Source organism: Curcuma longa, chromosome 14, assembly GCF_044706935.1.
Source record: "Curcuma longa cultivar G26 ecotype Majalengka, Jawa Barat chromosome 14, ITB_CL_G26_1.1, whole genome shotgun sequence".
NCBI classification, from domain to species: domain Eukaryota; kingdom Viridiplantae; phylum Streptophyta; class Magnoliopsida; order Zingiberales; family Zingiberaceae; genus Curcuma; species Curcuma longa.
In genome coordinates, this window is record NC_133874.1 from 4453442 (window position 1) to 4467115 (window position 13674).

The window sequence follows — 13674 nt, forward strand, 5'->3', positions numbered from 1 at the left end:
ATCCATAGCACATCATCAAACCAATAACAATTAAGTTTGTGACTTGTATTGGGGTTTGGCATTTATTACATATTGTAGAAGAGTTGGCAATCTTCATCACAATTGGGGAAGGGGGTAGTAAGTGGATCAGATAAGGAACTAATAGACAATAAGGACTAGGTTTGGCCCAGGGTGGTTGCTGTAATTATATGTTATATTGCTGTGAGGTTAAGGTGCATATGAATGTAAGTTGCACCATTGGATGTCAATAACTCATGAGAGGGAGGATTTGAACCAAGTTTAAGAGATCATTGGTAATTGTAAGTTTTGATATAGGGTTTGGTTTGAAGTCAAAACTAAGCAGAGCTGGTTATGTGTAGAGTTGAATTAAATCCAGATGGTTGAGTTCTTGAGAAACCAAACCAGACGAGGAAATTCTTTATATTGGCTCAATTACTTCCTTGAGTCATAGATATTATACTTACACTTGTTATCATGTCATAGTGATTTACAAGTTATCCACGTCTATTGTACGATCATATGCATCACTACTATTGATCATACATATTTGTCATTAGTTAACATGATTATCATTTTGCTATTGCAATGCATCATGCTATATGATTCAAACTGACCATCACATAGCATGCTGAGAAAATTGATAGATTAATGATCATCTGAGTCGGATTCAACATGTAAAATGATTTGATATGTTGCCTAGACCTTCAGAATGTGATCCATATATGTACGGTTCTGGTGTTTATCTCAAATATGGGAGTCACTCAGCATTTGCACAATTTCACATTCTACCTTTAGGTGCAGAGTGTCAAATGTGATACTAATCAAACAACAGAATTGTTGAGGGACAACCACATGTGTGTTTGCTATTCCAATTCCAAGTATTCTCTGCTTTCAATGATGTATTTTCTCTCTAATATGTAATTCATACATTAAACTTTTTCCCTTTTATTGAATCCCAAAAGAGGGCTTTGTAAGGGCCGGCAAAAACTGTCATGGGCAGTTGCCACATGCCCATGACAGTTGCCTTAAGTCAAATTTTCGTCGAACCTCATGGGAGACCAACTTCTAACGATGGCATCGTTGGAGCACATCTTGACAACACTACATCAATGTAGACCCGACCACAGATCGGATCTGAACCAAAACCGACCCCAGTTCAGTTTTTTTATTATTTTTGATAGTTGGATTAACCAGCGGTTCCGACTACTACTACTACAACAACCAAGCATTATCCCACTAAATGGGATTGACTATATGGATCTTTTTACGCCATTGGACTCTATCCCCTACTATATCATTATCTATACTTAAATAAATTTTATTTTGTTTTATTGTTGCTAACCAAGTCTTTTTTAATCTACCTCTTCCCTATTTGATATACTTAGTTTCACATCGCCTAACTGGAACATTTATTAGTCGTCTAAATACATATATGTACCATTTTAAACGTGTCTTTCGGAGTTTTCCCTTAATAGACGCAACTCCGACTTTCTTTCTAATGCTCGCATTTCTTATTCTGTCCATCCACGTATGTCCATACATTCATCTTAACATCCTTATCTCTGCAACTCTCATCTTCTACTCATCTGCTCGAGTCATAACCTAACATTCAGCGTCGTATAGCATAACAGATCTAACCACTATTTTGTAAAATTTCCTTTTAAGTTGTAGAAAAACTTTACAATCATATAAAACACCCGACGCTCTCCTCTCTCCTCCATTTCAATCATCCTGCTTATATTCTATGTAAAACATCTTTCTCAATCTCTCCATCGTCTTGCAAAAATGACCATAAATACTTAAAACTCTCAGTTTTAAACAATTCGTTATCTCTTATCTTAACAATTGTCTCATTACGTCTAATATTGTTAAACTTAAATTTTATATATTCTGTTTTTACTCTATTAAGCTTTAAACCTTTCATTTCTAGTGTGTCTCGTCAAGATTCTAGTTTAGCATTGACTCCTTCACGTATCTCATCTACCAAAACAATATCAACAAACAACATACACCACAGTACTGTGTCTCGAATGTGTCTTGAATTCGTCATGGGCGAAGTTAACTAGCGATTCTGACTATTTTTAAAAAATAACTTTTTAAAAAACAAAAAATAAAATAAAACTTTAAATGTCGATTAATCCAACAATCAAAACTTTAAAAAAAACTAAAACGGCGATCTTGGGGTTTTTTATTATTATTATTTTTATCGATGACACCTAGTGCAATAAGATTTGATTATTATTGTTGTCGTCTTTTTTTAATGGTTAAGATTATTTGATCATTCTTTTATCAATGACTACGATTTAGTGACGATTATTATCCAAAATGTATAAATAAGCTGCTCATATTTCATTGTTTTCATATTATCTTCTCTACTCTTATTTCTGAGTTCCGAAATCATGATCACTTTCAACTTCAATTCTCCAATTATAATGGAAGAAGATTCATCTCGGTCTCGAAAGGATAAAAAAATAGTCACTCCAAATGTCGATCTTGACGGCATTCAATTTATTGATGATGAACCAAAGCAACTTCCGACAGCTGAGACACAAGGAAATACCGAAACTTTTAAGGTTCGGGATACTATACTACCTTTAAACTTGTCTATTTTTACTAAAGATTTTGAGAAAATCAATCTTTTATCTGGAAAATTACGTACAAATGTAAGTATTGCAAAGTCTCCTATAAATTCTAATTGAGCTACAATTATGGGTCATTGAAATAACACGTTGAAACGAAGTACTCGACAGAATTTGGAATCAAACGTTCTCAAACATAAATGTCTAGATTTTCATCAACTAGTGAAGATACTGATTCAAGTTTATTTAAATATTTTAATAATAAATTAAGAGAATTATCAGCTAAGTTTATTTCTATAGGAATATTTTCTTTTAGTTTTAAGTTTAAATACACATTTGAAAATGTTTATCAAGAATCACTAACTCATCTACTAAATATGTTTCTCAAACTACACTTACTCCTATGATTAAAAAATTAGTAAGGCAATAAAAAAATTAATTGAAGAGTTTAGTAGATTAAATAATAAAATATCTTTATGTTCTAATATTTGGAGTGACCATTGACAAACTCATTCATATATGAGTATAACTCGTTATTGGATTGACAACTGCTAGACAATTCAAAAACGTTTATTAGCATATCTAGTTTTTGATGAAGCGCACACTACACACAACATCAATAATTATTATGCTTAATTCAGAAGAATATAGATTAATTTCTAAAATATTTTCAATATCATTTGATAATGTTAATTCTAATACTGTAAGTGTTAACGAACTTAAATTTATGCGTTTAAGATAGATTAAAAAATTTTAAAAATCAAATTAAACTAATTAAAAATGTTATTTCTTATTTATAGTCACCTCCTTATATAATGAAACAATAGGATAGATTTTGTAAAATTAATAGAATAAAACCTAAAAAAATTTCATGTGATGTACTAACGCGTTGGAATTCAACACATATTCATTTCACTATAGAGAATTATTTTACTTATTTTTATACAAAATACTAATAATACTAATATATTTATGTTCAAACCAATGGAATATATATATAGTAGTATTTGTGAAATTTTAAAAATATTTAATAATATAACTGTACAACTCTCAATGTTTATTATCCTACTTCTAATTTAATTATGATGAATTTTTGTAACAACAACAACCAAACCTTATTGGGGCTGACTATATGAATCCTTCTATATCATTGCGCTTTATTCCTTATTATATCATCATTTATATTTAAATAAATTTTATCTTATTTTATTATTGTTAACCAAGTCTTTTTTAATATTCCTCTTTCTCGTTTGATACGCACATTTGTTATAGGTTTATATCGTCTAACTAAAGCATTCATTGATCGTATAGTGCATATCCATACCATCTTAAATGTGTCTTATGGAGTTTTTCCTCAATAGGTACAACCTTAACTTTATTTCTAATATTTTATTTTTTATGCTATATATTCTTGTATGTCCCACATCCACTTTAACATCCTCATTTTTGCAGTTCTCATCTTCTATTCATGTGTTCGAGTCATGTCTAACATTCAGCTCTATATAACATAGCGAATCTAACCGTTATTTTATAAAATTTTTCTTTAAATTTTAGAGGTATTTTACGATCACACAAAACACCTAATGTTCTCCTACATTTCAATCATCTTGCTTGTATTTTATGTAAAATATCTCTCTCAAACCCTCTATCCTTTTAAAAAAATGATCCTAAGTACTTAAAAACAACTCGTCATCTCCTATCTTAATAATTATCTCCTTACGTCTAATATTTTAAATTTAAATTTCATATATGCTGTCTTTATTCTATTAAATCTAAAACCCTTCACTTCTAACGTTTCCCGCTAAGATTTGAGTTTAACATTTATTCCTTCACGTGTTTCATTACCAAAATAATATCATCTGCAAACATGTACCACAGTACCATATCTTAGATATGTCTAGTGAATTCGTCCATGATTAATGTAAAACGATAGGAACTTAGTATTGATCCTTAATGTAACGCTATTTTTATGAGAAACGCTTCAGTTAATTCGCCTGAAGTCTTCACTCTTGTCATTACTTCTTTATACATATCCCTAATTTGTTTAATATACGTTATACTAACATCTCTATTTTCTAGAATTCTCCATATAATTTCTCTTGAAACTCTATCATAAGTTTTTTCTAAGTCGACAAATACCATAGGTAAGAATTACTTCTGTTTTCGATACTTTTCAATTAATTGCCTGAGAAGATGTATAGCTTTTATTGTTGACCTTCCAAACATAAATCCAAATTGATTTTCGATCACCATAGTCTTCTTAGAGAATTATCAGCTAAGTTTATTTCTATAGGAATATTTTCTTTTAGTTTTAAGTTTAAATACACATTTGAAAATGTTTATCAAGAATCACTAACTCATCTACTAAATATGTTTCTCAAACTACACTTACTCATATGATTAAAAAATTAGTAAGGCAATAAAAAAATTAATTGAAGAGTTTAGTAGATTAAATAATAAAATATCTTTATGTTCTAATATTTGAAGTGACCATTGACAAACTCATTCATATATGAGTATAACTCGTTATTGGATTGACAACTGCTAGACAATTCAAAAACGTTTATTAGCATATCTAGTTTTTGATGAAGCGCACACTACACACAACATCAATAATTATTATGCTTAATTCAGAAGAATATAGATTAATTTCTAAAATATTTTCAATATCATTTGATAATGTTAATTCTAATACTGTAAGTGTTGACGAACTTAAATTTATGCGTTTAAGATAGATTAAAAAATTTTAAAAATCAAATTAAACTAATTAAAAATGTTATTTCTTATTTATAGTCACCTCCTTATATAATGAAACAATAGGATAGATTTTGTAAAATTAATAGAATAAAACCTAAAAAAATTTCATGTGATGTACTAACGCGTTGGAATTCAACACATATTCATTTCACTATAGAGAATTATTTTACTTATTTTTATACAAAATACTAATAATACTAATATATTTATGTTCAAACCAATGGAATATATATATAGTAGTATTTGTGAAATTTTAAAAATATTTAATAATATAAATGTACAACTCTCCAATGTTTATTATCCTACTTCTAATTTAATTATGATGAATTTTTGTAACAACAACAACCAAACCTTATTGGGGCTGACTATATGAATCCTTCTATATCATTGCGCTTTATTCCTTATTATATCATCATTTATATTTAAATAAATTTTATCTTATTTTATTATTGTTAACCAAGTCTTTTTTAATATTCCTCTTTCTCGTTTGATGTGCACATTTGTTATAGGTTTATATCGTCTAACTAAAGCATTCATTGATCGTATAGTGCATATCCATACCATCTTAAATGTGTCTTATAGAGTTTTTCCTCAATAGGTACAACCTTAACTTTATTTCTAATATTTTATTTTTTATGCTATATATTCTTGTATGTCCCACATCCACTTTAACATCCTCATTTTTGCAGTTCTCATCTTCTATTCATGTGTTCGAGTCATGTATAGCATTCAGCTCTATATAACATAGCGAATCTAACCGTTATTTTATAAAATTTTTCTTTAAATTTTAGAGGTATTTTACGATCACACAAAACACCTAATGTTCTCCTACATTTCAATCATCTTGCTTGTATTTTATGTAAAATATCTCTCTCAATCCCTCTATCCTTTTAAAAAAATGATCCTAAGTACTTAAAAACAACTCGTCATCTCCTATCTTAATAACTATCTCCTTACGTCTAATATTTTAAATTTAAATTTCATATATTCTGTCTTTATTCTATTAAATCTAAAACCCTTCACTTCTAACGTTTCCCGCTAAGATTTGAGTTTAACATTTATTCCTTCACGTGTTTCATTACCAAAATAATATCATCTGCAAACATGTACCACAGTACCATATCTTAGATATGTCTAGTGAATTCGTCCATGATTAATGTAAAACGATAGGAACTTAGTATTGATCCTTAATGTAACCCTATCTTTATGAGAAACGCTTCAGTTAATTCGCCTGAAGTCTTCACTCTTGTCATTACTTCTTTATACATATCCCTAATTTGTTTAATATACGTTATACTAACATCTCTATTTTCTAGAATTCTCCATATAATTTCTCTTGAAACTCTATCATAAGTTTTTTCTAAGTCGACAAATACCATAGGTAAGAATTACTTCTGTTTTCGATACTTTTCAATTAATTGCCTGAGAAGATGTATAGCTTTTATTGTTGACCTTCCAAACATAAATCCAAATTGATTTTCGATCACCGTAGTCTTCTTTTGTATTCTGTTTTCTATTCTTCTTTCCTAAAATTTTATGGCATGACTCATTAGTTTAATACCCCTATAGTTTGTACAATTTTGTACATCTCTTTTATTTCTATATAAAGAAACTAGAGTACTTACCCTCCACTAATCAGACATTTTTGTTAGTTTTTAATATCAGGTTGAATATTCTTGTAAGTTATTCAATACCATATTTCTCTCAACACTTCCATATCTCTATCGGAATATCATCTAATCCATTTTCCATTTTGCATCCCATTTAAAGCTTGTTTTACTTCTGAAGTTTGAATTCTACGATAAAAATTTAAATTTCTATACTCATTTGACCTACTTAAATTACCTAAATTAAATTTGAATTTTTGTAACATAGCTTTAATTTTAAATGAATATGTTACGAATGAATTTTTATCTCCTTACGTATTAGCAATGAAAGCAAAATTAAAAAAATATTTTTATCACATTCTTGATATTTATTTAATTGCATTTGCTTTAGACCCTAGATTTAAATTAGATGTTTTACATAGAATTTTAGTTATATATTATAATGCTTTAATTCTATTTAAAGATTATTTTTCTCCTATTCAGGCAAATATTGTAGAAAATACTAGATTTAATTTATATGATATTTATAAGGATTTCATATTAAAATATGAATTAGAAACTAATGTCTTCGAAACATAAAATATTAATGGTAGTAATAATTTAAAACTTACAAAAGCATAACTTTTATTAAAAAAGGATAAAACATCCACAGGAATCCTCATATTCCTATCTCTCACATTCCAGATAGGAATTTGAGAATTATTTTATAACTTCTTTTGATTTTAGTGAAACAAACAGTGAGTTGAATTTCAATATTCTACGATGGTGGTCGCAGAAAATCCAAAGTTTTCCTATCATCTCCATCATAGCAAAAGAAATTCTAGCTTGTGTCAACCATTGTTGTAGAGCAGACGTTGAATTCCTAAGATAATATATTGAATGAAAGACGATCTACTTTGTCTCCTGAGCTGCAACAAGATACAAGGAATGCAACTTTCATATGAAGAGGTAGAAGAGTTTCATACGTAAGGAACTAATACTATGGGAATGAAAAATAGACGTGAATAAAATATCACTTACTAAGATAACAAGAATAAAAAGATATATGAACTACATAGGCTTTGATTCTTCTATACCCTAAAAGAATACATAGACAATTTAAATAACACTACAAGAAAAAAAGGATTTCCCGGCGGTTTAAAATTCGTTTAGCGGCGGTTTGGAACCGCCGCAAAATCATTTCCCGGCGGTTTACCAAACCGCCGCTGATACCGGTGTCGTTAAACCATTTAGCGGCGGTTTTAGAGAACCGCTGGAATAACCGCCACTAAAATAGATTTCCCGGCGGTTGTTTTTGCGGCGGTTCGAAATATTTCCCGGTGGTTGTTTTTGCGGCGGTTCTAAATATTTCCCGGCGGTTGTTTTTGCGGCGGTTCGAAATATTTCCCGGCGGTTTGCTAAAACTGCCGCGAAATGGTTTCCCGGCGGTTTGCTAAAACTGCCGCGAAATGGTTTCCCGGCGGTTTGCTAAAACAAAATAATTTCCCGGCAGTTTAAGCTTTGAGTGTATTTTTCAGCCCGCGATAGTTTTTATAAATAAATACAAAAATTAAACCAAAAATTGTAATAAATAGAAAATTTTACTTGCATTAATTTCTTACAAAACTAGTAAACAAATATCAATCATTACACATGGATATCAAAGTTGTCAGATGTCAAATACAATGAATTTAGGTTACAAAAAAACTGAAACTTTGTTTGGTTACAAAAAAACTGAGAAATCTCTCTAGCTTTCTCAGATGTCAAATCCTAGAAATAGATCCCTCTCTTTTCCTTCAACCAGGTTGCAAATTCGTTGTTTTTTGAAAAGTAGTCATCTGGAGCGCTCTTCAAACATGTAAAGTAGGCATGTCTGCACAAGTACAAAAAAAAAATTAGAAAAGACAAACTAAATCTTGTCACTCATGCTAGATTCAATACTACACAAAATTATGTACATAAAAAAAAGGCATACAGACAACACAAAGCTGGCCTAAAGTTTGATTCAATATTTCACTTAGACAAACTATAACCTCTACGGAACCATTGCAAATAAGGAACCAAAGTGATACACACAACAAATCTAGTTACAGGAACTATTTGCTTACATTACAGGAACCTTTGACTGGAAGATAGCAACAAGTGCATCTACTACTGAAGACTATTTTTGCTTACATTACAGGAACCTTTGACTGGAAGCTTGTCTGAGCCTGCTCCATTAATGCTGACGTCATCTACTGGAGGAGGCAACAAATTTCCAGACCGTCGCTGTGAATTGTTTAAAGTAGTTTGCGGAACCCTACCCCTGCAATGGCATAAGTTAAACTAGTTCATGGATTATTAAGTACAGTAATAGGAAAAAAAAAGTTTATAAACAGCCACTAGAGTGCGAGTGAAACAAAAAAAAGTATGCTCAAAATGAAAAAACAAAGGAAGTAGTTGGCTTGCCTCTAATTTATGTAAAGGACCCATGGTAAAACACAAGTAGATGCTCATTTATACAATTGAATATTTTCAGTGTATTCTTAGTATGGCCCTCAATAATCAATAGGCACTCAAGTATGAGTTAACAGGTTGATACAATAATGTAGGTACTCAAGTATGACTTGACAGGTTGATACAATAATATAGTGTAAATAAATGTATTCTTAGAGTTAGCAGGCAGCAATAACTAATAGCCAATGCAAAGAGTGCCAAATTACCTTGATATAGAATTGATGTAGAATTAACACATGAAATGTACCTAATCAGTCTTTAACATCTCATAAGCCATATGATACTAGAAAAAACACTGATATCCTACATTTCCTCCTCGACTACCCTAATTGTGAATACTGACCATTAAAAACTAAGGATGATGCATACAAAAGTTTGTTTGAAGGTAAAATAGCAGGCACACAGGAGAATTGAACTAGGTGGCATATCATTGAAAGGTTGACAATCATTCTATATTTCGAATTTTACCTCAAAACACTATATCTAGATATTAGTTAGTGTATACAAGGACTAATAGGTACGATTAAAGGCAGACTAGCTATTGAGGACCATTGTCAAATCAAACGGTAAATCAATGGCTAGCACATATAGGCACATACAACTCTGTTTATCACTTTACAGTCTTGCTCATGCATCTAAACCAGGATATGTACTGGATCTGAATCCCTGAGGATGACAATCTACTACCTTATAACCCCTTTCATACAATGTGTGGTCACAATAGACAGATTATTAAATTCACATGGTTAAACCAAGTGATCCACCAAGTTGCTTATGGCTCAATGATGATCTACCAATATAACCTGTAGAAATTTGATACAAAAATTCAAGATATAAGAAAGAGAATAGAACTTAACAGGATTCTTCACTTGAAGATCGGAAGATAATTGAAATTAAGACCAGAACAGACAGGCTGATGCTGAACAGAATTAACTAATTCATGCTAATTCCAAAAACCAGAAGCCGATTAAGAAATGAAGGCAAAAAAAAAAAAAGAGGTTAGAATGAAAGCAGTTGCAAAGATAACTAATTGCTTAACCTGTTTGATATATAAAGTAATTAGGGCTGCAATGAAAAATGAAGGCAATGAAAAAGTTCCTGTCGTGTAACCTTGTGGTCACAGGTTCAGGTTTGAGTTGCGGAATCAGCCTCTTACAATCAGGATAAGGTTGTATAAAATAGACCTAACATGGTCCGACCCTTCTCCAAGACCCTGAATTGATGAGAGCTTCATACACCAAACCACCCTTTTTGTAATGACTCCATACATCAACTACTACACATATCCTATCAATTGAGTGATTAATGATGCATGTTGTAGTAAGATACACATTCAATAAACACAAGGGTTCGATCACAACACACAATTGCATCTTTATACTGAGAGGTAAAGATTTTAAAGTTCATGCAAACTTTGAGGGAGAAATACCTAGTATATGCTGAAATTGTCTCATCTTTTGTAAAGCTGTCCTCCTGGCTCCCTATGTCATGTAAATACAGACAATCGGGATTGCTGCAGGTCTGAATCAAAAACAAACTCAGCTTATAAAATCCTGCAAATAGACGAGCAGATAAATACGTAACCTGTGAGAGGACAAGAGGAGATGCTACATACCAAGTTCCTCAACCATGCACGGCAATATTTTGTGGTACCAAAGCATGCTCTAAGAAAATCAAGTAAATAGAATAAGAATTCCAAGCAATAATTTCAAGAAATCAGAGGTCAGGTTATGTGCTTACCTCAAGGTTTTACCTTCTAAAACATAATTGTGCGCTGCTTGTATGCATCGCACTGCTTCTTCCTCTTTGGCATATGTGATATACCTACACATTAACCATTACATGAAAGTGTTAAAGTACTTCGCACTGGAGAGAGGATGAAAAATACATGCTTGAAACAATATCAAGACACAACTTAGCTTATCTGAATGAAAGAACAGTGAACTTCTTTGATATCATTTGGATGTCCATTAAGAATTATACAAAATTGGGACGTATTAACTATATCTAAAAATGATTAGAAAAATCTTAGTTGACAGTGAAGTGAAAAAGAATGATAACAACAGTCCACAACTATAGCAACAAAGACTCGGCGGCGAAGTCTCTGCACGGGCTGGGTGGAAGGCTCGGCGGCAAGCAATCGCAGGAACCCGGAGAGGAAGTTTAGGGTTCGTGCGAGAGGGAGCCGCGGCGTCCGAAGAGGAAGTCTCGGCGGCGAAGTCTCTGCACGGACTGGGTGGAAGGCACGGCGGCAAGAAATCGCAGGACGCCGGAGAGGAAGTTTAGGGTTCGGGCGAGAGGGACCTGCGGCGTCCGGAGAGGAAGTCTCGGCGGCGAAGTCTCTGCACGAACTGAGTGGAAGGTTCGGCGGCGCAGGAAGTAGGGTTCGGGGCGACAGGGAGACGCGGCGTGAAGTTTAGGGTTGGGGAGAGTTGAACCGCGGCGTGTTCGGGCGAGAGGGAGCGATTTAACGGGTCGGTAGGGTTAGAAAATAACGGCGGTTATTGTAAACCGCCGGAGAAAATAAAATATAGCGGCGGTTAAATTGTAAACCGCCGTGAATAACATTTTAAACTGCCGCAAATCATTAAACCGCCGCAAATCAAATTTAAACCGCCGCTAAAAATTTATTTTTGCGGCGGTTAATTCAAACCGCCGGGAAAAAAGACAATAGCGGCGGTTTTAAAAACCGCCGGTAAATAACTGCCGCAAAACTGTGATTTTTTAGTAGTGACGGTTAGTTAAGGACACATAAATTGTTGACACTTGGCAACATAATACTAGGGTGGGGCGAGATGATAGTACGTTAGGGAAGCTTGGTCTAGGTAGTCAAGTGGAGTAAGGAGTACCTTGCTTGGTCTGCTTAGCTAAGTGAAACTGACCGAAGCTACCTTGCCACATTCTAGACTAGTTAGACCAAAGTTTCTCAAGAAATTGGTTAAGGTCATAATTTCTTAAATCAGTTTTGTCTTAAAACGTGGTCGTTGTTCCGATATCCAAAAAGGCTCCTGTGCCTCGCCACTGCCTGAAAATTGATTTTTAAAATGTGGACTTAATTGATTGATAGTTAAACCTGAATCTAACACAAGGTAAAACATTCATTAGAAATTAACTTAAATTTAATAAAGATAAAATTGATAACTCGTCTCACAGAACCTATAAGGTAACCCTTGTTTGCCATGTACTGAGGCACTTAGAATGGGTGAGATGATAAGGACATTAAAGTATAATGTTTTTAAAAAAGGCTTTCAAAAATTATTATAAATACTTTTATAAAAATTATTTTTAAAAATTTGATATTTACTTGAGATTCGTGCTTGCTAGGTGTATCTATATTATTATTTTTAAAATATTATATATTTAAAAATTTGATTGACCGGCCAACACATTAGACACAAACCTCTAGGTCAACACTAAGTCTAAAAACCCTAAGACACATAGGCAGAAAATTCTTGGGGTCAACAAGGATGTCCTAAGAGAGTGTCTAGTTTAGGGGGAGATCATTCTTGAAAGACTTTATATTTAAAATACCTCTTAAAAATAAACTTTAAAATTTATAAAATTATTTTTGAAAACTATTGTTTGGCAAAATATATTATAAATTGTTCTTTTAACTTTAACAACCCCTAAGACACATAGGGAGATTGCCTTGTGGTCAACAAGGAGCCCTAAGGGAGTGTCAGATTTAGGGGTAGTCCAAACTTAAAAGTTCAAATAAAATTATACTTTGAAAATTATAAAATTATTTACTCTATTTGATTTAAATTAACCTCTAAGACACTTAGGGAGTTTGCCTTGTGGTTAACAAGAAGCCTTATGGAAGTGCTAGATTTAGGGGAAGGTCCAAATTGAAAGAGTAAAATTTATTTAAAAATTATTTTCTACAAAATTATTTTCAAATTTATTTTATACATTATTCTTTTAATTTATGATCAAACCCTAAGACACACGGGGGAGTTTGCTTTGTGGTTAACAAAGGGCCCTGAGGACGTGTCTAATTAAGGAGGAGATGCTAATTTAAAAAGGATAATAAGTAGTTTTCAAAAATCTATCTATTTTGAAAATACTTGTTTTTAAAAACACTCTATCTCAAATCATATTTCAAAAATTATTATCCATTATTCTTTTAATTTGAGTCAAATCCTAAGACACACAGGGAGATTGCTTTGTGGTTAACAAAGGGCCCTGAGGATGTGTCAGGTTATGGCGGAGATTCTGACTTAAAAGAATAATGATTAGATTTTCAAAAAAAATTT

At 32.1% G+C, this 13674-nt stretch overlaps 1 protein-coding gene across 1 annotated transcript; it reads right to left on the bottom strand.

The window, feature by feature from the left end:
- Positions 1–9151: 9151 nt before the first annotated feature.
- Positions 9152–11844, bottom strand: LOC141845472 (uncharacterized; the record flags this gene model as incomplete). The annotated part of the gene is given in 4 exon segments (XM_074733526.1): positions 9152–9227; positions 10848–10939; positions 11034–11082; positions 11159–11844. Coding segments are annotated over 4 exon segments (309 nt in total), but the record flags the coding sequence as incomplete, so codon positions are not given.
- Positions 11845–13674: the final 1830 nt, after the last annotated feature.